The following is a 25659-nucleotide window of genomic DNA, read 5'->3' as shown; positions in this document are numbered from 1 at the left end:
GGTTTAATTAGAATTTGTTACATGATCCCAAGTCCTGCCAGAAGTGGGAAGTAACACAATACTTTTACTCAAGCAACTGAAGTATAAGATCTGTTATTAATGAATACTTTAGTGTTTTTCCAATAGTTGCAAATCAGCAGTTTGTAGGGTCAATGTTGTTTAATATAGTATTATTTTCATGGTAGTAAAAGAACCTGTGGAAGTACTGCTGACGGCGACATTATTGTCACTGTACTTTAATGTGGTCACATTAAAGTAAAGTATTATTCACATAACTTACTGATTAAGTCTCCTATAGTATGTAAATATAGCCATAAAGCCTCAAACAGTCCAGACAAAATAGTGGATATTTTAAGAGGCCTAATCACACAGTTGCCATGACTGAGACCGACCTCCTGAGGTTGAACGCAGTGATTAAGGAAAACACAGAAGAGGTTTTACACTTCATTTAAACTTTCAACATTCTTGGTCCATTTACTTTGAAGTGAATGTAGATGAAGTTTTTAATAGCCATCTGCTCTGGTGACTGATTATGATGCTGTTGTTAATGGGAAATGCTATAGACATTAGGATGACATTCAGGCAAGGAAACTACAGATTAATGGCTGCATTCTTTTTTCTAGTTTATTATTATATGGTTGAAAAGTTGATCCTTTTCAGGTAGCCTTTAAACTACAAGATATGTATGTCTGGTTCATGGTATTGTTGCTGTTATTGTACAGTTGAACCAATTTGGGATTTCAAAATGATTTGTTTAATCAGTAATTGGGATTATTCAGGTCACAATATAAGTGAAATAGTAACTATTTTAGGAGCAAAAATAAGTCACTTCAATTCAATCTGTACACTAAAGTACACCTAAATATATAGTGCTTTTTATGTGGCTGTTTATATCATAATAACTTTACTTTTGAAATCAGAAAGTTTGATTTCATAAAGCTGGTCTTATACTTTTGGCACAGTAATGTATTAGAATTAAATACTTAAATCCACAATTACTCACATCTTGAGTAATTGCTCCTCGGAATAATCACAAAAATTTGACATTGTGACATATCCGTTTGGTGCTAGCTCTAAGTCTGAATGCTGAATGTTACCTTTCAAAGCACAAGTTACTTTTTAACCAGAGTAAACATTGAACCTTAAAAAGTGAATCTCTTTGTCCTTCTTTCAGGCGACTTGGTGTCCCGAGCGATGCACCACATGCAGAGGCTGAGCTCCGTCCGTGCGGGCCAGAGTCCGTCCCGTCACGCCCGCCACCAGCAGCCCGTGTCCTGGTCACCGGACGCCCTCCACACCCTCTACTACTTCCTGCGCTGCCCACAAATGGAGTCCATGGAGAATCCCAACTTGGATCCCCCACGCATGGCGCTTAGCAAAGAGAGGTGGGGGTCGTGCGTGACCGGATGCAGATCTAATCTCTAACAAAACACACACTGTAGTTGTAGTTTTAATGTTTTACAAGTGCTTATTTATTGATTCCACTCAAATAGATAAGCTAGCTAATAGTTACTATTTAAACCCATTTATTTCCAGAGACCATTGCAAAAAACAAGCTGTTGTATTTGTTTTTTAATGATATAATCAGAAAAGGTTAATTGTCACTGAACAATGCACTTGCTTTGGTGGTTCAGTGCAACATACAATGATTAACAATTATAAAAACAACATATTAGAATGGCTTTAAATCTTCACAAGGCCTTTACCATACTAGACCATTTTTTTAGTCCAAGGCACTTAAATCAGACTGTTCCTCTCTTAAATAACATTACCAGTCACACTTCTCAGGTGTTTTTTTCTCAGACAAACAGTAATTTGAAACTTCCTGGTGTGAATACTGATAACTCTTCTTCAAAGTACTCTGTTGACTTAAGCACTAAATTACTTTAATTATTTTCTTCTTCCTCCCAGCTGTGAAATAGTAATCTAATATATGCTTTAACCCTTAAACAGGCCCAACAGAAAAGGTTACCAATAAAGTTTACCCTGCTATATTTGAGAAAAGCACTCACAGACTCCCTGCACATCTGTGTTTGGGTCTGCAAAATAAAGCATTCAGTCGTGCCTTTTGACGAACTTCATGTTAAAATGTCAATGGAAAGTGCTTGCATATGTTCAAAGGTTAATTACACTTTTCAATTGATGTAGAGGCCCGTCTCAAGGCAACACTCGGGAACGTCTATGCGTGGCAGTGACTGAGGCATGTGTTAGTGATTGCAAGGATAGGATCAGGGTTTTTGGAAGATAATTGTCAATTGGCGGAAGGTAGATCGTAGGTTTTGACATAGTATCTGCCTTTTCCTCCTTTTTGGGCCAGCTGGCTTTTATATGCAGGGAGAAACAGCTTCACAGACAAAGGGCATGTTATAAGGTTTGCTGGAATAACCTGGAATACTAGATTATTTTACAGTGAATAAAACAGGCTTTACCATCCGTTTGATCAACAACAAAATGCGATGTTATTAACTATTATAAATACACAGAAGCAAGGATGTTAGGGTTTTATATTTAGGGTTGAGAACGTCTTTAAACCCCAAAAGCTGCCTGGGAACAAATACCTTTAAAAGCATAAGCTACGTAGTGCTTAAAAGCTGAACCGAGGTGTTAAATTTTAGAGATAAATACTTTTTCAAGTCCCGAAAGAACACGGTAAACAAAGGAAATTATGACATACTAGCATGAGCTTTTCCTGGGAACAAATCCTTTACAAACCCTGGATCATAGGATAGACTTCATAAAGTGGGTGTCTCGATTAGAAAAGCCTTTCATATTCCTCCCCATGCTTTCTGTTTGTCTTGTGTTTTATGCCCACTGTAAATCAGACGACTTTTATTCCCAGGATGAAATGCTTTGCCGTCTGTCAACATCTGCAACATATATTCTTTTATAGAACCAGCTGCTATTCAGTATCTACTTTCTACTGTTATTGCAGGGCAGGTAGCGGACTAGAACAGTGAAAAACCTGGTAGTGATTACAGTTTGTGGGCACTGGTAATGATGAAGGCTTTTCTCTCCGGTAGAGCCTCTGCATCTTGGCACACACACACACACGCACGCACGCACACACACACACACACGCACGCACGCACACACTCTTTCTCGCTTTCTACTAAAAGCTGTATAAAATCTATGGTGGAAAACCCCAAACCACCAAAAACTGTGTGGGCCAGATCTTCAAACATTTTCGGGATGTTTAAATTCATTTGGGTGACGCCCTCTTTTTATGACCCTGTTCGGAGTCAGCGATTAGTTAGTGATGATCGTAATGCAGGATTAGAATAAATGTAGCATGTGATGATTAGAGGTGGGTAAAAAACAAAAAAAAATAGAATATCGTGAAGTTTGTGTGGAAGATGCGGATTGTTTATAGTAGTAAAAGTTTATGTTGTACTTTGGGTATAAGGTGATATTTCTGTGCTTTTACAGACATTTTACATTTGTCTGATGATTAAACCTCAACGAATACGTTTAAATACATGCTTTAATATCTGTTCAAAAATGCTTTTTAACTTTTTTAGTAAATTAGATTCCACTTCAAATGGGAACAAAAATACTTCTTAATAAAAATTGCTCAAACGAAAGTAAATACATTTGAATGTATTGTATAAGCCTGTTTCAGACATGACAAAAAAAAATAACAACATTTCAAATTCTATAGTTTCTCCCAATACTACATGTGTTAAATGGGTAAATGTTATTACAACTGCTTAAATTACTAGTTTTTCAGACAACCATTACAACAATCAAAATTAAATACTGTGAAAATTACAAAAAAAAAGACAATTTCTGTCTTTTCAGCAGACCACCTCATCAGAAACCCCCCAGTGCTAATGTATAGTTGTGTTATCGTGAAACGAGAGCACTGGTAACGGTAACCTTAACCAAAAGTTCATCAGATACAAATTTCCCCCCTTTATGCCAGAAATCTGACTCCACATCCGCAGTTAAACCCTGACCTGTACCAGCTCATTATGCCCCCCGTCTTAAGACCACATTGAAGCGTATTCCAAAGCAGCACTACTTGTCTTTGTGATATAGCGAGTAGAAGAAAGACTGATGAGGCTGCAGAACGCTGTGATGTGGGCCCCTGGCGAGAAGAGCTTGTGTTTGTAATGTCAGACAGGTTAAAGTGCGCGCACACCTGGCCCGCCTCGCACATATTTTATGATCGTCCAGGTGTTGCAAGCAAGAGGTAAAGTAAATCACAGCTTGCATGTACAATCGTGTATGTGCGCCCACAGTGTAGCTCAGCTGGTTGGTCAGTGTGCTATAGCCAGACAACCTATCCAATTACAGCGCTAACGGGCGTCCAGGCTTTGATGTCGAGCGGACTGAAGGCGCAGAGATGAAGTTTGGGTTTCAAGCTGTGGGCCATAACCCGGGCGCAGGGGTCAGGGGCGTGGGGTTTTTGGGGTCGGCTCTTTGCGTACAAGGATTTAGTGGGAGGATGAATTGTGGGAAAGAGGCCAGAACAGAGAGGACGGCGGACCAGATATGCTTCATGTGTCAGTGGTTATGGGTCACTGCTGAAGGGCTGTACACAGTTGCAGTGCGTGCTGGGAAAAAATCTGCTCCTCAGTGTTTCATTACCTAAAAGCAACAACAAAGTCCCAATGGAAGCTTCACATCCTAAAACAACATTGGTTTTCTTTATTTCATTCATTTTTTTAAAAAACATGTTGCTCTAGATTTATCATTAGATCAATAAATACACAGTTATATCATCCCATAAATGTCTTTGTCAAAACGATATCAGCATTTAATTCACTAATCATTTATATATCTATTAAACATTATTTAACAAGGAAAATCCCACTCAGAATTAGAATGTATTTTTCCAATAATCTATTATATTTACATTGTACTATTCCACCAATAAGTGTTGGATTAGCCCCCATTCTTTGTTTTAATATTAACAAAAGCAGACCAACTAAACTTTCGAATAGCAGATTTGTGGTGAACATATGATTAATCAAGCTATTCCAGTTCACGTTAAACAAAATCAATACATCTTTGATTTTAATGTCTTAAATATGCACTTATATACAAGTCTTGAATTAATGAATTAGTATTACACTACTCTAAACTCCATGAAGCTATGTTTGTGCTAAAAAGTGCCATTTGAGGCCACATTAACCTAACCCCAAATACTCCTCCTTCGAGCATGTCTTTCCTGTCACAACACGACTCCTCGACTGTCACAACACGACCCCCCACACACACTTACACACACAAACACACACTAGTCCCCACTGTTTACATCCAGTTCACCTGTCTCCAGCCGTTTAGGAGGTTTCCCCCCTCAAATGCACTTATCAGTCCCACTTAAGCGTCTATTCCTCCGCCTTAATTAGCCCCCTCTCTGCTGTAAGCGTCACTTTTGACAGAACAACCCTCCCAGCTGATAAAGAGCAACAGATAAAAGAAGCAGAGAAGTAGCAGTTATTTTCCATGGAATGCTTGTCACACTGGACAAAAGTGGGATTACATAGAATTTACCTAATCAACATGTTTGCATTAAAACGGGGGACTCCAAACTTTTTTCACCGAGGGCCACATTTTGAATCTTATACGGAGCAGAGGGCCACAAACAACCCGGCAATGTCGAATTTGAAGTGAATCATTTAAATTTGGCATTTGACATTGTTTCGATGCCTTTACACCTTTAATAACACTTTGAACATTAATATTAAGTTTGTATAACATCACAATGCTTGAATTTGTCCAATTTTACAGCTACTTTTTGTTGTTTGGACCAACTTAGCAGGAAGCTGGTGGGCCAACAAATATTGGTCTGAGGGCCGCATTTAGCCCCCGGGCCGCAGTTTGGACAAACAACCATGCGGCCCACATTTGAGTTTCCCCAGATTCCATTGAGTTTGATATCTGAGTAATACATTTTCCTTTATTTATCAAATAAAAGAGAGACATTTTCACCATGTAAAAATGTCTCTCTTTTATTTGAAAACAGAATGTAGCATTTCTTGGCACATTTTTGCGTTAAAATGCTTCTTATTTTCCTGCCCGTAGGCACAGCAGGGCACTTGAAGCCCCGTTAGGTGAATACACAGCACAGCAGGACACATGTAATGCCTTTGCTTTCACCTTTATTCTCATGCACGAGGAACATTAAAGCAATCACATATTCCAGAACAAAAGGTGGACCGCGGCTTAAAAAATTACATCCCAGCCGGAGAATGGCCGCTTAGTGTTCGAAGTATATTTAACACAGCTCACTCCCAATCAAAGGCAAACAGCAGGAACGCGCCATTGTTCACGGCACCGTTCTATGCACATATGGTCAAAGATAGGCACACGCCGGCTGGACGCTGCTGGGCCGTCATATCAGAGCAGGGATTAGAAAGAAGAGGCGCTACAGAAGAAGAATAAGAAGTCGGAGAGAAAAGGAGAACGGCGGCGCAGACAAAACACATCACTTAAAAGACTAAAGGATTTCTGTAAATTCACTTAATCCTTTTAAACTGTTTTTTGTTTCCACATATAGGACAAAATCTTTTGGGTCTAAAACTCCAGGTGTTAAATTTGAAGTTTTTGCAGTACTGTGATTTATTTCTTTTACCATTAAGTAAAAAGTGCGGTCATAATTGCATAAGATAAGATAAGATATGCCTTTATTTGTCCACACATGGGGAAATTGATTGATTCACCACATCAAAATTGGGACTGAACTGGGACGAAAACTCAAAACTCAACCTGGTCTAGATCAGGACTAAACAAGGACTAGAACAGGTCGAAACCAAATCCACATCAGGACAAAAATGGGCTAAATTTCAGATTAAACAACAAAAGTGAGCACAGCATGTTTTCTTCACTACAACTTGAGGAAAAACATCACTCCAATCCGAGGGAGAAAATAATAGTCTTTTTTTTTTTAAATCCCAAAATAATAACTTTTTTCTAATGTAAAAATAGGCTGCTGTTTAAAATGCCTATGACAGTTTGGATGACTCATTGAACTAAAATCCAGTTAAGATAAATGTATTTTGAATTTTGCAGAAAATCATTCAAAATTCAGAATAGCACATGTTTAGGTTTATAATTTCACTTCCTGTTTGTAATTGATGACATCACACCAGGAAATTACACAGCATTTTTTTTTTATTTGACAAATACAAATATATGAGAGCGACTTTATTTTGTTAATGTTTAGAGAGTCAAAAAGGTTGTTTCTTTGAGTAAATTCTGCATAAACTTTGACTGGAATGAGTGTCCCTAGTGCATTGTCACTTCCTGTCATTTTCTACAGATTTTTCCAACGTTTTCTCCACAAATACCTGCTCGATTGGTGTAAAACTATAATATATCTGTACAACAAGTATGAATACACCAAATAAAGTCAAAATTAGAACATCTTAAAACCCTGTCATGCACACTTTAAATGTATTATCCCTAATCTGCCACAGTTGCACATCATCCACCATTGAAATAGTCCTTTTATTTCAGTTGTCAAACCTATAACAGTGTGTTCCTGGTTAAATAAAGGTCAATAAACATTCCAAACGAGCTTTTCCACCCGTCTCGTAAATCCCCCCTCCATGTACATGTAAGGTGTTTGTGGATGACACTGAAGTGAATGGTCTGACGTGCGTAAAAGCAGCAAGTACGTGAGATAAGCAGAGGTGAGCTGTACAGAGCCTGCGTGTGACTAACTCTGTGTAAAGGCTGGAAAAGGACCGTCCAGGTGTACACAAGTCGTATAGTGAGTTTCTTTTAGTGAATCAGAGGATGAAAGGGTGACACCGCAGTTACAATGGATCGTCAGAGTGATAGGGAATCTTGTGAAGTCATAGAAGGACCAGCCCATGTTTACACCTGACCATGAAAGTGTCTTTGTCCACAACAGCCACTTTACGAGGTACGCGAGGAGCCCCTTTTGACCAATAGATAAAAAGTAGGGCTTAATCTTCTTTTTTAACATGGTGTGCTTTAACCCCTCACTGCTTTAGATGATACTGCCTTACTTTCTCATTAAATTCTTTATTCATCTAGAGCGCTTACTGGTCTGTTTTTATAATGTTTTTGTTTATGTTTGTTTGTTTGTTTGTTTTAAGTTTGTTCTTGTTGTTTCATGTAGAAAAAAACGGGGGGAAATTGTAAAAGTAATTCTATTCAAGAAGAAGTTGTAGGTGTATCTAAAATGTGTATACAGTATATTATGATTAAATTAAACAATTATACAGTTGTTGATTTAACATTTTAAGAGGCAGTTTTGCATATTCAATGTTTGAAAGGGGAGATTGTCCATCTTGTCTGACTCTCCATGTCCAGATTATTGCATTAAAAACCTATCTGTTTCCAGTGAGACAACCACTAGACCAACTTATAAGTCAGCTCTATGGAGATGCGACCCTACTGATCATTTAAAAAAATCATGGTTTTCCAATAAATTATGGTATTTATTAATAATTCAATCGATGTGAGAGATACTGTGGAACATCCCTGGCAATAAAATCTCTATGAAGACAATCTGGAGGCAGCCAATCTACCACAAAAGTTACATAGTGCTTCTTTACATTGCACTAACTAATAATGAGACTTGAAAAAATGCACTCACAGATGAACTTTTTCAGACTCGCTTCGTGCACTCGGCTAATAATAAATGGTTGCTCCTCGCAGGCCGTTCCTCTTGCTGCCCCCGCTGATGGAGTGGATCCGGGTGGCCATCGTTCACGCGGAGCACCGGAAAAGCCTGCTGGTGGACAGTGATGACGTGAGGCAGACCGCCAGACTGCTGCTGCCCGGACTGGACTGCGAGCCGAGACAACTGAAGTAAATACAACACAACCTCTTCCACGTGTTCCGCGCTGTAACGACGCGCCTCCGAGCACATTTTTCACTATGACTGACCGCTGCTGTCCAGTTCAGTGCGCCGGTCTTTCATCAGCCAGGACAAAACAGAGCACAGTGCGTTCACACAAGATTGAAATGGATTCCCAACAAAACCTGACAGACAACCCGAATGCACCTTTTCATAGAGATGCATAATAATGAATAGCCTCTGAGAAAAACAATCAAACGTGTATATTCTTGTCTGAATGAACCGTGAGTATTTATTTTCCTTCTCTCTCCCGTCTCCCTCAGACCCGAGTGCTGTTTCAGCTCGTTCAAGCGGTTGGACTCAAAAGCAGCCACAGATAAGTTCCATCTGGACCTGGGTTTCCGGATGATCAACTGTGGGCGGACTGATCTGATTGGTCAGGCTATCGAGCTGCTCGGGCCGGATGGAGTTAACAGCATGGATGACCAGGTACGTGTGTTTTCACGATACTAACATTTCAAACTAAATTTTAATACCGCGATAAAGACTTGATACTCTGGACAGATTCAACTCTCCAATACCACATTTTTTAAAACAATAGAATGTTATTTACAGCGCAAAATTCTGATTGTTTCTTTAATATTACCATGTAGTCCCATAGAAATTCTGATATAGATCAAGACAGCACCAAAACTATTCAGAAGAGCTTAAAATTGGCCCTATTTATGTAATTTTTGCAGTATCGATATTTGTTCCAATGAGTATTAAGTTTAGATTATAGTTCCGGGATCAAATAGTATCTGTTTTGAATTTTTTTGACAACTCTACCCGGTACAAATGTTATTTTTTTATACAATATGAACAAATGCAGCTTTTCTATCGTGAATCTCACATTTCCGTTTTGTTTTCTCGCACAGGGAATGACTCCTCTGATGTACGCCTGTGCCGCCGGAGACGAAGCTCTGGTGCAGATGTTGCTTGATGCCGGCGCTAACCCTGACGTCCCTGTAAGTCAACTCGCTTCTGACATTCACTGTAACCAACATGGATCTCCTGCATATCCGACTCAACCTTCTCCTTTCGACAGGTCCCTCCGTGTTCACCCAAGCACCCCTCCGTGCACCCGGACAGTCGGCATTGGGCGGCACTCACTTTCGCGGTGCTGCACGGCCACATCTCCGTAGTCCAGGTGGGAATCCAAAACACACTCTTTTTGTCTGACAGCTGTATGCATGCACACGGGAGAGAGTTGTCGTCACTAATCCTGCACTACAGGCAAACGTGATGTTGAAGAGTGACGTGACGCATGTGGGTTCAGGGGGTCAGGCCATAAATGAGTTACAGCACCACTCGGCCTAACAGATGTGGTTTTTCTCCTCAGCTTTTGTTAGACGCCGGGGCCAACGTGGAAGGGGCAGCAGTGCGAAATGGACAAGAGAACATGGCAGACACTCCTTTACAACTGGCTTCAGCAGCAGGTGGGCGCTAACACAATTGACAGTTGGCAAACAATCACTCCCACGTGTTAATGTTCACGGTTTGACCTTCATGAGTTTAGCGAGCTCACCTTGGGACCCAATTCTATAGACCAAATATTTCAAACAGGAAATACATAGTAGATAATGGATAGTTATAACTGTATTGATCTCACAGTGGAGATCACGTGTATTTCAAAGGCACGGCACTTAACTTTCTAGCCAAAAATAGGTTAAAACAAAACATGTTTTTTTATTTTATTGTTTTTAAATTGTTTTATTGCACTTAAAAAAAAAATAATAATAATTAAATTGTGACCTAACTGCTTGCTGGGCTTGCGTCTCCTCAAACCTGACTCTTATTTGGAGCCTCGTCCTGTTTGGAGCCTGTTCCTTTAGCTATAATATTCCACATTTTGGCATAAAACTTGATCAACTCTTGATCTTATGTTTGACTCGTCTATCTGCATGGAGAATGTATGGATGTATGTTTTAATTTTCTGTTTCCATGTTGTGCGGGTAACTTGTGATGTCTTGGGTGTTTCCTTTAATTCATGGTTTATACATATAGTTTAAAAAGACTGGTTTAGGTGCATCACAGTTTGACCTTCTTGACCTACTATTTGGGAATGCAGAGTATTATTTTTAGGAGAGTGAAAAAAACATAACTTTAACATTTCTTACATTTATTTTGTTTCCAGGCAACTATGAGATGGTGAGCTTACTTCTTGCCCGAGGCGCCGATCCCTTGTCAAAGACTCACGATGGAAACGCCCTTACATCATCTCTGTATGAAGAGATGAACTGCTTCAGTCACGCCGCGGCGCATGGACACAGGTGTGTGTCTACATAACAACACTCTGATGAGTGATAATAGACAGCTCTGACACGTTTCATTACTGCAGTGGAGCTAAAACATCACATATAGGCAAAATGTCAGACACCTCCCCAGTGACTTTTGAGGAGGAACACATCTCTTTAATCATGTGCTGAAAAGAGGAATTTGCCCAGAATGGCCTTCTAAATCGGGCCCATCTGTCAGAGGGCACCAACTGCTAGCTGTAACCGCTCCACCTGTTTACTGTCCAACGTGTGAAGACAACATCGACTCAACACTGCACATTCCTCTGTAGCTGACAGACTGCGCAATCACAAAAGAAAATCCTATAAATTATATCAAACATATATTTCATATATTCATTTTGGTTCTCTTCTTTTCTTCCATTGTTTCATTTTCAGGAATGTGCTGAGGAAGCTCCTAACTCAGCCTCAGCAGATCAAAGAGGATGTCCTGTCCCTGGAGGAGATCTTGGCCGAGGGCGTGGAGGAGGTCGGGATGTGTCCCTTTCTCCCCCTGTCCCCCCTGCAGACCCCCTCCTCTGGGCCCGGCCCGCTGCCTGAGGTCGGCATCCCCAAGCTCTGTAAGGCTCGAATGAAGGCTTTGCAAGAGGCCAGCTACTACAGCGCTGAGCACGGATACCTGGACGTCACCATGGAGCTGCGTGCTATGGGTACGAGGACTCATAACTCTTGAGTTGTTCGCTATAAAACATTATTATTTTGTTGTTGTTTCTAAATAAATACCTTTTATAGGGGTCCCATGGAAACTACATGTATGGCTGGAGTCCCTGCGCTGTGCCCAGCAGCAGTCACGTGCAGGGGTCACTTTGTCCCTTCTCAGAGAGTTTACCACAATCAAAGAAGAGGACTACTGTGAGGAGCTGGTCACTAAAGGCCTGCCTCTAATGTTCAACATTTTAAGGACCACCAAGGTAAGTTCCATCCAACACCTTTGTCATTGTCCAGACTAGTATTTGTACTAGACTAGTATTTGATTAAATCTACTTTTTGCAGAATGATGCCATTATCCACCAGTTGGCTTCTATCTTCAGTCACTGCTATGGCCCTGCTCCTCTCCCGTCCATCTCAGGAATGAAAGCAACACTTTCAGCACAACTAGGTAAAACATAAACTGTTCCCATTCACACCACCGATCCTAAAAACTGAATACTATTACTAATAATGACAAAATGTTTATTCCCAAACAGACCCACTTTTCCTGAATAACCCAGACATGTCTGATGTGACATTTATTGTTGATGGAAAACCATTTTATGGTCACAAAGTTCTTCTAATCACAGCTTCTGAAAGGTATACATTCTGCTATTAGTTTATTGAAGTACAAACTACTTTACTACTACCATATTTTCTTTATGACCTTGCAAAACCATCATGTATTTTCATTCAGATTCCGGTCTCTGTTGGCATCAATGAGCTCAGATGGAAGTCCGAATAAGGAAATAAATATCAGTGATGTCAAGTACAACACTTTCCAGGTAAAAGTTTATTTCCAAAAACACATCTCCTTTGAGTCCATCCGGATGGAGGGATGTTGAAGAATACAGACTGTTCATAATTCTGTCCAGCTGCTTGAAAAGAAATGTTTCTAATGAACTTTGACCTTTTCACAGATGATGATGTCATACTTGTACTGTGGAGGAACAGAATCTCTCAAAACCAATGTCCCTGACTTATTGGAGGTAATGAATAACAGAATATTTTGTTTTAAAAATATCTACATCCAACACTATTTTGCAAACATTGTTTTTCTCGTGCATAGTTGCTGTCAGCTGCTTGTCTGTTTAAATTGGGGACTCTGCAAAGACATTGTGAAGTCATCTGCTCCAAACACATCCATCAGGACAATGCAGTCAACATTTACAAAACTGCCAAAGTAAGTTGGAAATGGAAGTTTTACTGAGACTCTTCTGATGAGCCCTATAGTGTTCTCTTTTACATATTCTAAAATGTACCTTGATCTAGAAGTTGATGCGTGCTTAAATCTTTGGATATGTTTTAACAGAAAGATTGCCAGCCAGTCTTTACATACCAATGTTATACTGCTACATTTACCTATTTTCTATTCCTATTTACCTTAGTTCTCCACCTCTTTCCAGGCCCACGGTTTGTCTGAGTTGAGCTCATTCTGCGAAGGCTACTTCTTACAACAGATGCCTTCCTTGTTGGAGAGAGAGGGCTTCCGGAGTCTGTTACTGGGACCTCGACAGGGGAACAGCTCTTCCTCCTCTCAGGCCCACAACCACAGAGCAGACAGTCCCCTGGAAGAAATGGAGAGCACCTTAGCTCAGCGACTTCACCTACTTTATGTCACCTCCAGAGTGTGAGGGATCGTTTCAAATGTGATGTTGTCTCTCTGAAGCGGAACGGTTTCTACTGCACAAAGACCACAGACTGTTGTATTGAAAAAGGACACATTTACGAAGGTTAAGGAGGACAGGAGAAGTTGTACTGACTGATATTGTCAAGGCTCAGGAAGCTGTATGACCCAGGTTTGAACTGAAGAAAAGGAACTGCGAGGAACTGTAATGTGCTTCTGCCCTCAATTGGACAAGTGCATACCTGCGCTGAAGGACTGGGGTGGACGCAGGGGTCTGTTTGCCTGACCAGCCAGTCCCTCCCTTGTGGTCTTGGCTCGGGGCACGGGGGTCTGTGGTCCTGACTGGAGCCATGAAGAGCTGTCAACAAATGTAATAAAGCTATGTAGCCATGCTGGACTTTTGGCTGTGATTTAATGTATCCAAAGAAGCTGACTGGGAGGATACTGGACTGACATTTATTTATGTATGTCTGTTTGTTACTATTTGAATACGTATTACAGTCAGAACAATACATTTACTAAATAATGATAAGGACATTTTATATTTAAAGAGAGGAAATGTGAGAATATTTAACGGGGAAATCCCTTTTTATTTTGTCTTTACGCCTAGATAATTGATATTATCTTAAAATTATTGCAAAAGTGTTGCTTTTGTGTTGTTACCAGGTTTTCCTTTGTAAAGCTTTCAGAGATTGTATCCAATGTGTTCTACAATATAACAGTTGCTCACCTTGCTTTATTGATTGGACTAACTGCCAGTATGCGATTCAAGCCTGTAATAAACACACCTTGATGTTGCTTATTTATACACTGTAGGCCTATTTTTTGTATTTCCTTCAATTAATTTTGATAATGGGGTAGCAATAGTCATTCTGAGAAAAAAAAATATATTTTCTTGCCGTGTTCAAAAAAAGTGCCTGTTTCCACCACAGTAAGTTTACCTTTTTTATTTTATTTTCACCAACTGGTGTTTTAACTTTTGATGACAATGTTTTCAACCAGTGGGCTCATGGGCATAGTCAGTTGCCTAAAAAAAGGAAAAGAATGACATTTCTTGAAAGCCATGCCTTTTTCTTTGATTTGTTATAATAAAAGTGGTGTTTGGTGGACAAACTCTGACGGTTAGGCTTCATTTTGCATTATATCATTAATATCAGAAGAACGGAAAATTGACCTGAATTTGCATCATACGGACCAATCTCAATCTTGAATGGGGAGTATCATATATACACCTCAATCATGTCTAGCTGAATGGAACAAACATTCCCTGATTGAATTCACAATGATCGGACAGGCTTTATGAGTGCTTCCCGGTGGTGGAGTGTTAAAGGCAGCAGCACACGTGCCAGGCTCAATGTGCAGACGGCCACAGTGTTGTGAGAGAGCTGGCTGTATTTATCTAAAATATTTAACACATTGTTTAACACATTTTAAATCATTTATGAAGATTCAATACCTAGTTAAAGTAACTGTTGAAAAGACCTTGAATAATGTAGCTTTCTCCCAAGTTTAAGTCAAAGATTGAAACTATAAAAGTGAACTTTTTGCCCAAGTTTCTGTCTATTCCAGAATCTCTGAATAGAAAGCCCCATTTATTTGCCACCATGACTTCATTCAGCTCAAATCACTACTTTGCTGCAAGCAGCTGGATAACACCATGAGACAGGACCAGGAATTTAGGGACGAGGCTCCCATAACAAACCATATCTAATATTTAAAATCATGAGAGGAGGTTGGTTCATGTGGGCGGCAGACCTTTTCTCTCTTTTTTTCTTTTTTTAATTATTCCATTTTGTCTGACATCTGATAAAAGGGTACTCTCAAGCTGCTAGATACATTAAACATTTTTCCTGGACGTTTTAGCATTATTGCAAGTCCATAAATCATTTTTTTGAATAAACTTTAGAAATAAAGAGACATTAAGTGCAGTCAAAAATAAAGCGTGTGTGTAGTAGTATGTAGCCATGCTAAACTTATGGCAGTGACAATGTGGGAATCCCTTTTGATTTTGTGTGTACGCCAAGGTAGGGCCTAATCTTAAAAACGTTGTGAGTTGCTTAAAATTGTGCGTTTATCCTTTGTAACACTTTCAGTTTTCCTTTTCAGATATTGGACTATGAAATGCCTGTAGGCTAAACACACCTTGATAGACTACTACACCTATTAAATTACATTTTAATCATGAGGAGGAAATTATTCTGTACCATTTTTTTTAAACATAGCTTAAATGTAATGTTAAATTCAAAGGGCCCGTTTCGTTCCTTGCTTTTCTTTCTTTCTTTTTTACATTTTCCTCCAGCAGGCATAATACAATAATTGTCTTGAATAGCCCAGCACTTTGGGTGGTTTGGGTGGTTAGAGCAGTAATAATAATTTGAACACTGAATAGTCCAGTTCTACCAATCAATCCTCTTCTGTGATACACTACAGGATGACGTGTCTTTAAAATAACAAATAGACCCAATAACAGACCCAGACCTCACCTCCCTCCCTCCCTCCCCATCGTCCTCACCTGTGCAGGATAAAGGTCTCAAGTGACCACATAAGAGTCGCCCCCTTCAGGTCACTTACAAGAAGTACAAACTAATAGGTACTAAAATGTACAATTCAATGTAAGATGATAAGTTAAAATGTGTTGATTTAATTGATGTAAGTAATATCTATATTAATTTTAGTATATTTTGACTATAGAACAAGTGCATTAGCATTTTTTTCTAATTTCAAGTTAGAAAATGCTTGTCTTGTTCTCATTTTAACTAAAACAATATTTTTAACGCTTGTTCCATTGGCAATAAATGCTACATATTTCAAGCACTTATTTACGTGTTATCTTACTTTAGCAAATTTATAACCATAATCCATGATAAAAGGTGATATGAGTGGGGTTAGTTTTATCAAGGAGACATTACTCGACTTTGTCCAGGAAGAGATTTTTTTTTAAACCTCCGACCAAGTTCAATGACGTTTTAATTTCAACAACATTTGAGAGAAGACTGAAATATGAACTGCTAAACTAACAAAAGTTTTGCACACATTTCAGTTTGTCTTGTAAAGGGCCATGTTAGCACGTCTTTGGATGAGTGTTGGCTGACTCCCTCAACACAGCTAAATCAGAACAGCAAACAACTGGCTCATTTATTTACTTTCGGACCTGAGCTCCTTTTCTTCTGTTCAGACTCCACTGGACCAAGAAAGAAATTATGCACTGAGATCTAAACCCAAGCCTTTTATCTTCAAACACCTCCAAATAATAATTTCAGCACTGGACAGGAAGACATGGCTGGAAACTTTGGCCTTCTGGATCAGATAGAGGCTCTGAAGTGGGAACCCGGATCTAGTCACCATATTTGGGGAGTCTGCTGGAGGGATGAGTGTGTCTTTACTGGTAAGATAATCACATCAGCTGTTCATTTCAGTAATTGTGTCTACATTGTTTCATTGTCTATGTTTAATTGAACAGCTCCTCTCACCTTTGTCAAACGGACTGTTTCACCGGGCAATTGCTGAGAGTCTGAACTCCTACCATTCCTGCACACTGACCCCCTTTCCACAGCACAGGTTTGTGTTTGAATGCAAATACTTAATTGCCTGACCCGCCAGCCCCGCCCACATTCTGTTCGAATGCGTACGGGTCTGGAATCGGAGTCAGAGCCAATGAAATCGTCGGTAATCCATTTACCTATCCAATCCCAGTCGGAGGTTTTAACGCATCACACTGAGATACGGAAGTAGCGCTTTCCACCACCGTTCCAAAACATTCAAGATGGCGGACCCGGCTCGTGACCGAGTGTTTACTTCTGCTCTCGCTTCGGTTTGAACAATCAGGAAAGTCCGCTCTACGTGCCATGATGAACGTGCGTTAGATGCGGTTATACGAAGGGCGTCATCGCGATTCAGGAGACATTTTCTGCGTTCGGGGATGGATAACGCGGAACACGCCTTGTTGACATGGGCTACGTAATATCCGGATAAGCGTGTCGCGTTTTTTGCGTCACTTCTGGGTTTATGTGATTGGTTCTGTCTCTGCTCTCTAAACTCCGCCCTAGAAATGGAAACGCAGCGGTCGAGCCCCAGACCCACACACAGTTTTGATAAGTAGTTTGCCAAAACGTGTTGGGAAAGGCTGGTCAGGCAAAATACTTACAGGGGACATATTATGCAAATTCAACTCAGTAAAATCAGCTCATTAAAGAGCTTTTCACCTTGTTACAACTGTATTTCTTCATCTATAGTTTACTCAAAGTTGCATTATATTGCATGTTTGAGTAATCCTGTATTGTCCTGCAACTGAGGCTCAAGCTCTCAGAAAATTACTGTTTTCACCTACTTATCCCCGCCCACACCCCTGTACTATGTTACAATTATTTGAAAAATTAAGACTCAGAGTGATGCATATCAGGTTCTAAAACGTCATGTAACTGCTTTTTTAAAAAGATTACGTCTGACAGGCTATAGCTCCCCAAAATTGGACAGAGGAAATGACCTGAAGAGATTTATGTCGTTCTTCTTTCCTCCTGATGTGTGATTTGCCTTCCGGGTACAAAACGTCCTTTACTTACTTTGCAAGTATCTTTTGTTTTAAGTCTAAAGATGTTGAATTGAACTGGTCATAGATGAATATAGCGAATATATTCTCCACCAGAGTCCAGGCCCAGGAGAAGAACCTTTGCATCATTAATGTTTGCACCTTCAAGTTCCATAAAAAAAACTGTCCTTCACATCTCGCTCTTTTGTCTATGTTTAAATCTACCCTGTCATTTGAATTTCTTGAATTTCCATGTAAATGGTGAATTTAGATTTATTTATTTGTCAACCAACCCATATCCTGCACACACTGCTTAAATCTGGAAAGATGTTTGACTATTTGTCAGGAAGATTATTATATATGTTATTTTCTAAATATGGACATAGCTTTTATATTGGACGAACCAGATGCAATTTTTTAAGTGTTATAGCAGAATATGCTCATTTTCAACACCTGTCCATAGGGCCAATTTAGAGTTGCTAATGTTTATCAAACACATGGCCATTTATCTCAATAACCATTCACACAGTGGTCCAACTTTACCAGTCCCTCCCACATTCTGTTCAAATGCAGAAGGGTCTGGATTCAGACCATTGGGGGGCGTCAAAAAAACTCTCCAGCATTAACTGGTCCAACCGCCACCGCTAATTTGTGTCAGGAGTCTCTCAAATGCGGAAGACATCTCTCAAATATTTTCGGAACATACAGAACAAAATGTATAACTTAATTTACCTCAGATTTACAGAGTTTAGTGCGTCGCTTGTTGACTCAGCAGAAGTCGGCAACGTTTCTCAGTCTGTTATTTTTATTCTTTCCTCGTAATCCACCATGTTTGTTTGGACACAAACTGACAATGCGTTTGTCTTATTGATTAATCCGCCTGTCAATCACTTCTTTTGAAAATTGGAGCGACTGGGTTGGATCCCAGACCCTCACGTGTTGGGACTGGCTGGTCAGGCAAGGTCCAACTGAGGCTTGTAGGGCAAAGGCAAAGGTCTAAAGAATAATGCGGACATGAACCACTCCTTCCTTTGTAGTTGTTAAAGCCTCTGCGCTTTAAAACCACTCCCTTTGAAAATTGGAGCGACTGGGTTGGATCCAGACCCTCACGGTTTTGTAAAGTAGTCTGTCAAAACGTGTTGGGACTGGCTGGTCAGGCAAGGTCCAACTGAGGCTTGTAGGGCAAAGGCAAAGGTCTAAAGAATAATACGGACATGAACCACTCCTTCCTTTATAGCTGTTAAAGCCTCTGCGCTTTAAAAGGGGAAACTTTAGTCAAACGGTTTCTTAGTTTGGGCTTTGGGTTTGCACCATGACGTTCCACACAGACCTCATTGTAACTTTAATTTTGGGGCTGTTTTTACATGCACAAGGAGACAACACTGACCAGCATGGTAAGTAGATACATCCAACTGTGTTATGTAAGATCTAATAATGTGATTCTCTTATTATTTGTACATGCTTTATTTCATGTGTTTGCACAACTAAAGACTGTTGCACAATAGCATAGGGGTTCAGAGAGGGAGAGAGAGAGAGAGAGAGAGTAAGAGAGAGAGAGCTTGTGCAGAGATAGGACAGTTATATGACTTCTACGTTGTCCCTTGCCACTGCATCAGGTTACAGGCTACTCTATGCCCTCTGTCACTTTAGCAATCAAGCAATTTATATCAAAATATTATATGTTTCGAAAAGAAGTGAAAGGTCTTCACTAAAAACATAGACGACAATGACAAAAACCTTCAAATTACAAAGGATTGGCTCGCTTGTGAAACCCTTGAATACTGGACAGAGTTTTATTCAGTAATTTAGTTAAAGGAAAGTTAAGAAACGTGTAGGGGATTCTTACTACTACAAGTACTGTAATGTTATCCATGAAAGAGGGTGAGAGTCAAAGATGACATTGATTAAAGAATTGGATCAAGATTTCAAACATGACACACTGCATAAGTGTGGGTATGTTTATAAGAGTTTATGAGAGTCATGTGGGGCACCAGCCTGTATCAATAACCAAAAAATCAAAAATCGATTTATAAATTCATTTATTTATTAAAACAAATATTTGCTCGTTAATCCGAAGGTTTGTGAGAACGTAACCGTGACATTGAACCCTTTTCTGGAAATGAATGAACACTTTACCAAATGTGGTTTATGAAGATTTATTGACCAAATTGTTAATGATGGAGCCACTGGATATGATTGTTCTGGATCAATATAGTTTTGTGTGAGGGTTAATTTTGAATCTAAGATGATCTCATCAGCCAGATTTTCATACGACCAGAAGGAGCTGTGATCCTGAGGAGATGGGCCTGTGTGTGTCCGAGAGCCTGTGTGTCCGTGTCGCCTCCAGGGTTCACTCAGGGGTCATGCTGGGAGAGACGACGGCAGCTCGGTTCCTCAGATAAAAAGGGCCTTTGCACTGATTCACCGATGAGGCTGGTCTGAAGAGACCGTCCTAGATCCAAGTTTTGTTGTAGACTTTGCTTGCATTGTATTGTAAAGCAGGATTCGTATTTATGGGAGAGAAAAGTTAGCTTCTGCTGGCGTGTCTCTGGAATGTCTTTGTTCCATAGGCTAGCTTAGCATTGCTGAATCAGAACTGAAATTGTTTACAAATGGTCATCATATGAAGGTGTATCATATAGGCTATTTGATGGAGGGGCTTAATATATTAATGGGTTAGTGGGTTTGACAGAAACACCAAATCTACTACAGTCAATGTAACATGTCTTTACAGCTCCTGTTGTTAAAACAACTCTGGGCAGCTTGAAAGGCGGCTACGTGACTGTGAAGGGCAAAGAGACCGGTGCACATGCCTTTTTGGGCGTCCCGTTTGCCAAGCCGCCTGTTGGCCCTGCTCTGAGACTGGCTCCACCTCAGCCTGTAGAAAAATGGGATGGAGTGAAGGATGCCACTCAACAACCGCACATGTAAAACATCTGTTAAAAGCAAGTACACAAACTCCAGTTGACAACAATACACAAAAAAGTCAATAATATCCTTTTAACCAGGTGTATTCAGAATAAAGGATTGCTGGCAGATTTGTACTCTAAAGTGGGGATGAAAATAGAAGTATCAGACATTTCAGAGGACTGTCTTTACCTGAACATTTACACTCCTGCCAACACAGCTCCTGATGCCAAGCTCCCAGTAAGAACCAGCAGCTTAGACCAGACATGGGTTGTACAAAGTGAACTGAACAATGGTCTGGTCTTTCACAGGTTATGGTTTGGATCCACGGAGGAGGGTTTGTTATGGGCGCTGCTTCTTCATATGATGGTTCTGCAATGGCTGTGTATGAAGATGTTGTCGTGGTGTTGATACAGTATCGCCTCGGACTTCTGGGATTTTTAAGGTAAAACTTTGGAGCCTATTGGAGCCTAATGGTGTCAGCCTATTTCCCCCCTTTTGAGTGAACGGATGATCCATGCCGAGATAATGGGAGAATATCACACCAGACTTTTAAAATCTCTGTTAAGTCACGCCATAACCTTTATGATCAGCTCTGATGATCATTACCTAAACACTTTTCTTAGCTGAAGGCCACACTTATAGTCACTGACTGTGAACAGTTTTACTGTTGTGAGTATTGTTTGTGGTTGTCTGCTCTTGTTGTGAATGTTGTTTCTCTAAGCTGTAATTCAGAAGAGGAACCTGCTGCAAAACGGTTTCTAACAAAGTCTGAATATTGTATCTGTATAAGCAAATAAAATGAAATGAAATGATGAAACACCCCAAAATAATAATTTCAGCACTCGACAGGAAGACATGGCTGGAAACTTTGGCCTTTTGGATCAGATAGAGGCTCTGAAGTGGGTGCAGCAGCACATCCACAATTTTGGTGGGAACCCGGATCTAGTCACCATATATGGGGAGTCTGCTGGAGGGATGAGTGTGTCTTTACTGGTAAGATAATCACATCAGCTCATATTCTCATCACCTTCTACATGATCTTATGGTTTGTCTTTAATTGAACAGTTCCTCTCACCTTTATCAAATGGACTGTTCCATCAAGGAATTGCTGAGAGTGGCACGGCTGCAATCACTGATCTTTTGCAAATGGACCCCCTTCTGACTGCACAGGTTAGTATATTATGAAGTTGATATCAAGACAATTTTTAATTTGTACTGAGTGTCCCATAATACAAAAAGTGACAGTTTTATCAGATGAAGGAGCAAGTGAAGAATCCAAACAGTTGTAGAGGCATTGAGGCCTGTATTGTATTTGATCTATTTTTAATGTGATACCAATATTAAATTACCTTTATTTTTTATAACTATTTTTTCTGCTTTTCCCCTTTGGGATAAATAAAAGTTGTTCTGTTGCACAACTACTTACACATTTGAACTGTTTCCTAGATGGCAGCAAACATGTCCGGCTGCAGCCTTGAAAGTACAGAAATGATTGGTAACTGCATGAGAAATATTGATCTACAAAAAATTGTGGATCTCTCGGAGGTATGTTGTATAAACCTGTTTTTTCTATGAACATTTATCTCTGTCACTGAGTTATCTTTATGCCTCTGATGTAGAAGCCGGAATTGTTATTTATAGTAACTGTTGATGGACATTTCTTGACCAAACCTGTGGACGAATTGTACCGTAACCAACAATTTCTAAAGGTCCCATTTATGACCGGTATAACAAGCGACGAAGGTGGATGGTTATTCCCTAGTGTAAGTAAGTTTGAGAGTTTTCTTTTTGGACACACCAAACACATATGTGATTTATTTTTTGCTCTCACAGTTTATGGCACCTCAAAACTGGACAGAGGGAATGACTCGGGATGAAGTGAAGGCCGGACTGTCCCACATTTATCCCCGAGAGGTGAGATTTACTGCAGAATTATTTGCACTGTTTTCAAATGTACATTTCTCTGACAGTGCATGTGTTTTTGTTTAAAGCCCAAAGATGTAGCACTAAACTTGATCATAGATGAGTTCACCGGAAAAAGTGAGGATCCCAAAATACTCCGGAGGACCTTTACCGATGTTCTCGGGGACTTTGTTTTCAACATTCCTGCACTGAAAACCATAAAGGCCCATACAGGTTTGACATTCACTTACTATGTCTTGTAGAAAAGGGTTCAAATGTAGTAATCTGGACACAGAAGTCAAGACGCTTCGATTCAACAATTGTTTCCTCTTCTTTTTTTATATTTTGAACACAAAAGAAGCATCACAAAGAAAAGAATGTATGGATTTCTTAACAAAAATGGCCTCCTTGGCTCCTTCACTCCTCTTTCATGTCATACCCTCTCCCTGCTTTAAATGTTTACCTCACTGACACGGTCTTCAAGTGTGGGCTTTAGATGAAGTTGTACGTCCGATTGTTAACGCAAATCCAAGTCCCTTCTGTGTTGATACAGTCTTTAGTGTAATGGTTATTTTCTCCAATGATCAAATCCTCCTTGGTTCTGTTTCACTTTTGTCCTGTTTTAGTTGAAAGCCCATTCAGGGTATCCACAGACTAAGAGGGCTTTCTGGACATGTTGTGGAACTTATACACAAAGGGTACTACAGCCCCACTCAATTGGGATGATATAAATCTTAGACTTGGTCATTACTCTAAGATTGACTTTTACAAATTAGCCAGTATTTTGAACACCTCTTTGAAAAGGAGAGAAAATATTTACGCCCCCAGATCAAATTTAGAAATCTGTATGTTTTGTTGTAACAATTTGGTAATTACATATATTGCTGAAATGAAAAGTAGATAAGTATGTTGATTTTATGTACTATTACTTGGGGAATGTGAAATATCTGCTCAGGATAAGCCATTTTTGTCCTTTTGTTTTAGATGCTGGAGCTCCTGTGTATGTTTATGAGTACAACTTTAGCCCACGGATGCTGAAGAAACTTAGGGCAGATTTTGTTGGCGCGGACCACGGAGATGATTTGTTTGCTGTATTTGGATTGTGTTTAACAACTACACAGGTCAAATTAAGTGGTAAGAGAAACAGCCGGTTCAGTTGATTTGTTAAATTGCCCCCATTTTGGTACTATATTAATGTTAAAACAATTCCCGTTTTTTACTGTAGAAGAATGCACAAAAGAGGAGATAAACTTCTCCCTAAGTGTCATGAAATACTGGGCAAACTTTGCTCGCACTGGGTAAGTGTCATCACCAAAGTTTACTATTGTCCTACACCTAATGAAAGTGCTACTTGTTTATATTGTCTTGCTTACTCTGTTTTTAGCTCTCCAAACGGGGACGGCCTGGTGCACTGGCCACAGTATGGAGAAGAAGAGAACTACCTGTTTATTGACACGGAGCAGGTGGTCCGCCAGGGGCTGAGGAAGGAGCACTTTGTGTTCCTGACTCAGACTCTACCAAAGATGTTGCAAGAGCTTGAGAAGAAAGAGCACACGGAGCTATAAAGGAACTCACAGAACCTTTGATTTAATTTACAAGTAATTAACTTAAACTACAAAGGGCATTTGATGTCATGAAGCAGAAGTGAAATGTCAATAAAGAAGACTGTATGTCACCTCATTTCTACTTTTGTCACCTGTCCAGGACTTCCCAGCCATTCACTTTCTATAAATGCACTCTGTCATCAACCCTCCTGACCTGTTAGCAAAATCGTCAACTTGGGTTTGGGAGCAGGACCACGCCTCAACCTCTACCTCTACTCCTCGAGTAACCACGTCCCACTCCTTAACCACACCTCCACAGCAGCTCTTGTTGTCTCTGCTCTCTCGACCCCGCCCTCCCACCCCATGTCTCTATCATCTTCACCTTAACACATCACCATCTATGGAGGGGGGGTTCTGAATCGGCTGGGCTGATTACCCGAGACAGTGGCCCCATCCTGAGTCTCTACCCAGCCAACTCCCATCGCCCCATCATCGCCCCATCATCGCCCCATCATCGCTCCATCATCGCTCCACTATCGCCCCACCATCGCTCCATCAGCGCCTCATCATCGCCCCATCATCGCTCCATCATTGCTCCACCATCGCCCCACCATCGCTCCATCAGCGCCTCATCATCGCCTCATCATCGCTCCATCATCGCCTCATCATCGCTCCATCATTGCCTCATCATCGCTCCATCATCGCTCTATCATCGCTCCATCATCGCCTCATCATCGCTCTATCATCGCACCATTATCGCTCCACCATCGCCTCATCATCGCTCTATCATCGCACCATTATCGCTCCACCATCGCCCCATCATCGCCCCATCATCGCTCCATCATCGCTCCATCATCACTTTTATCAATAAACATTCTTTCACATTACATTGTTGTGGCGTGGTCCTTGCAAGTGAAGTGCCATCTGTAGCAGCAGAAGCGTCAGCCTCTCCAGCCTCTCGTTGCTTTCATCTCCACTGGAGTCCAGACCCAGGAGAAGAGGTTTTCTCTAAGAATCTTTTTCTCATTAATGTTTGCACCTTCAAGTGCGATAAAAAAAGGCCGTGGCTGCAGAGCCGCGGCGCGGTCAAATGGCCCAGCAGTTTCAGGAACCGCGGCACTGCCATATAGCTTCTAACCCTAACCTTAACCCTAACCTTAACCCTAACGCGTTGCATCAATGGAATTTCCCCATGTGGGACAATAAAGGATTATCTTATCTTATCTTATCTTATCTTAACCTTAACCCTAACCCTAACCCTAACCTTAACCTTAACCTTAACCTTAACCTTAACCCTAACCCTAACCCTAACCTTAACCTTAACCCGGCGCGGTCTAAAACGGCGC

At 40.4% G+C, this 25659-nt stretch overlaps 2 protein-coding genes across 2 annotated transcripts in view; both read left to right on the top strand.

The window, feature by feature from the left end:
- abtb2b (ankyrin repeat and BTB (POZ) domain containing 2b) overlaps positions 1–14240 on the top strand; it is a 61493-nt gene extending 47253 nt beyond the window's left edge. Inside the window, exons 3-17 of the mRNA XM_072434766.1 lie at positions 1175–1385; positions 8638–8790; positions 9103–9268; positions 9697–9786; positions 9867–9968; positions 10161–10257; positions 10956–11091; positions 11494–11765; positions 11848–12026; positions 12109–12214; positions 12303–12405; positions 12503–12590; positions 12726–12794; positions 12875–12988; positions 13212–14240. Coding sequence (XP_072290867.1) covers positions 1175–1385; positions 8638–8790; positions 9103–9268; positions 9697–9786; positions 9867–9968; positions 10161–10257; positions 10956–11091; positions 11494–11765; positions 11848–12026; positions 12109–12214; positions 12303–12405; positions 12503–12590; positions 12726–12794; positions 12875–12988; positions 13212–13439 — 2114 coding nt within the window. The 3' untranslated portion in view covers positions 13440–14240. The remainder of the gene's footprint in view (positions 1–1174; positions 1386–8637; positions 8791–9102; positions 9269–9696; positions 9787–9866; positions 9969–10160; positions 10258–10955; positions 11092–11493; positions 11766–11847; positions 12027–12108; positions 12215–12302; positions 12406–12502; positions 12591–12725; positions 12795–12874; positions 12989–13211) is intronic.
- Positions 14241–19238: 4998 nt separating this feature from the next.
- On the top strand, positions 19239–24449 carry LOC140348565 (pyrethroid hydrolase Ces2e-like). Its single transcript, XM_072434519.1, has 13 exons — positions 19239–19351; positions 20692–20884; positions 20966–21104; positions 21176–21309; positions 21707–21860; positions 21933–22037; positions 22314–22412; positions 22487–22630; positions 22701–22781; positions 22859–23003; positions 23754–23903; positions 23995–24067; positions 24154–24449. Exons 1-13 carry the CDS (start codon positions 19270–19272, stop codon positions 24332–24334), a joined length of 1680 nt encoding a protein of 559 aa, XP_072290620.1. The 5' UTR covers positions 19239–19269; the 3' UTR covers positions 24335–24449.
- Positions 24450–25659: the final 1210 nt, after the last annotated feature.

The sequence above is a fragment of the Eucyclogobius newberryi genome, unplaced genomic scaffold (genome assembly GCF_026437365.1).
Source record: "Eucyclogobius newberryi isolate DKJ021-1_F unplaced genomic scaffold, fEucNew1.0.hap1 SCAF_7, whole genome shotgun sequence".
Lineage (NCBI taxonomy): Eukaryota > Metazoa > Chordata > Actinopteri > Gobiiformes > Gobiidae > Eucyclogobius > Eucyclogobius newberryi.
Note: the sequence above shows the minus strand (reverse complement) of the source record. Positions and strands in the feature narration are given on the sequence as shown.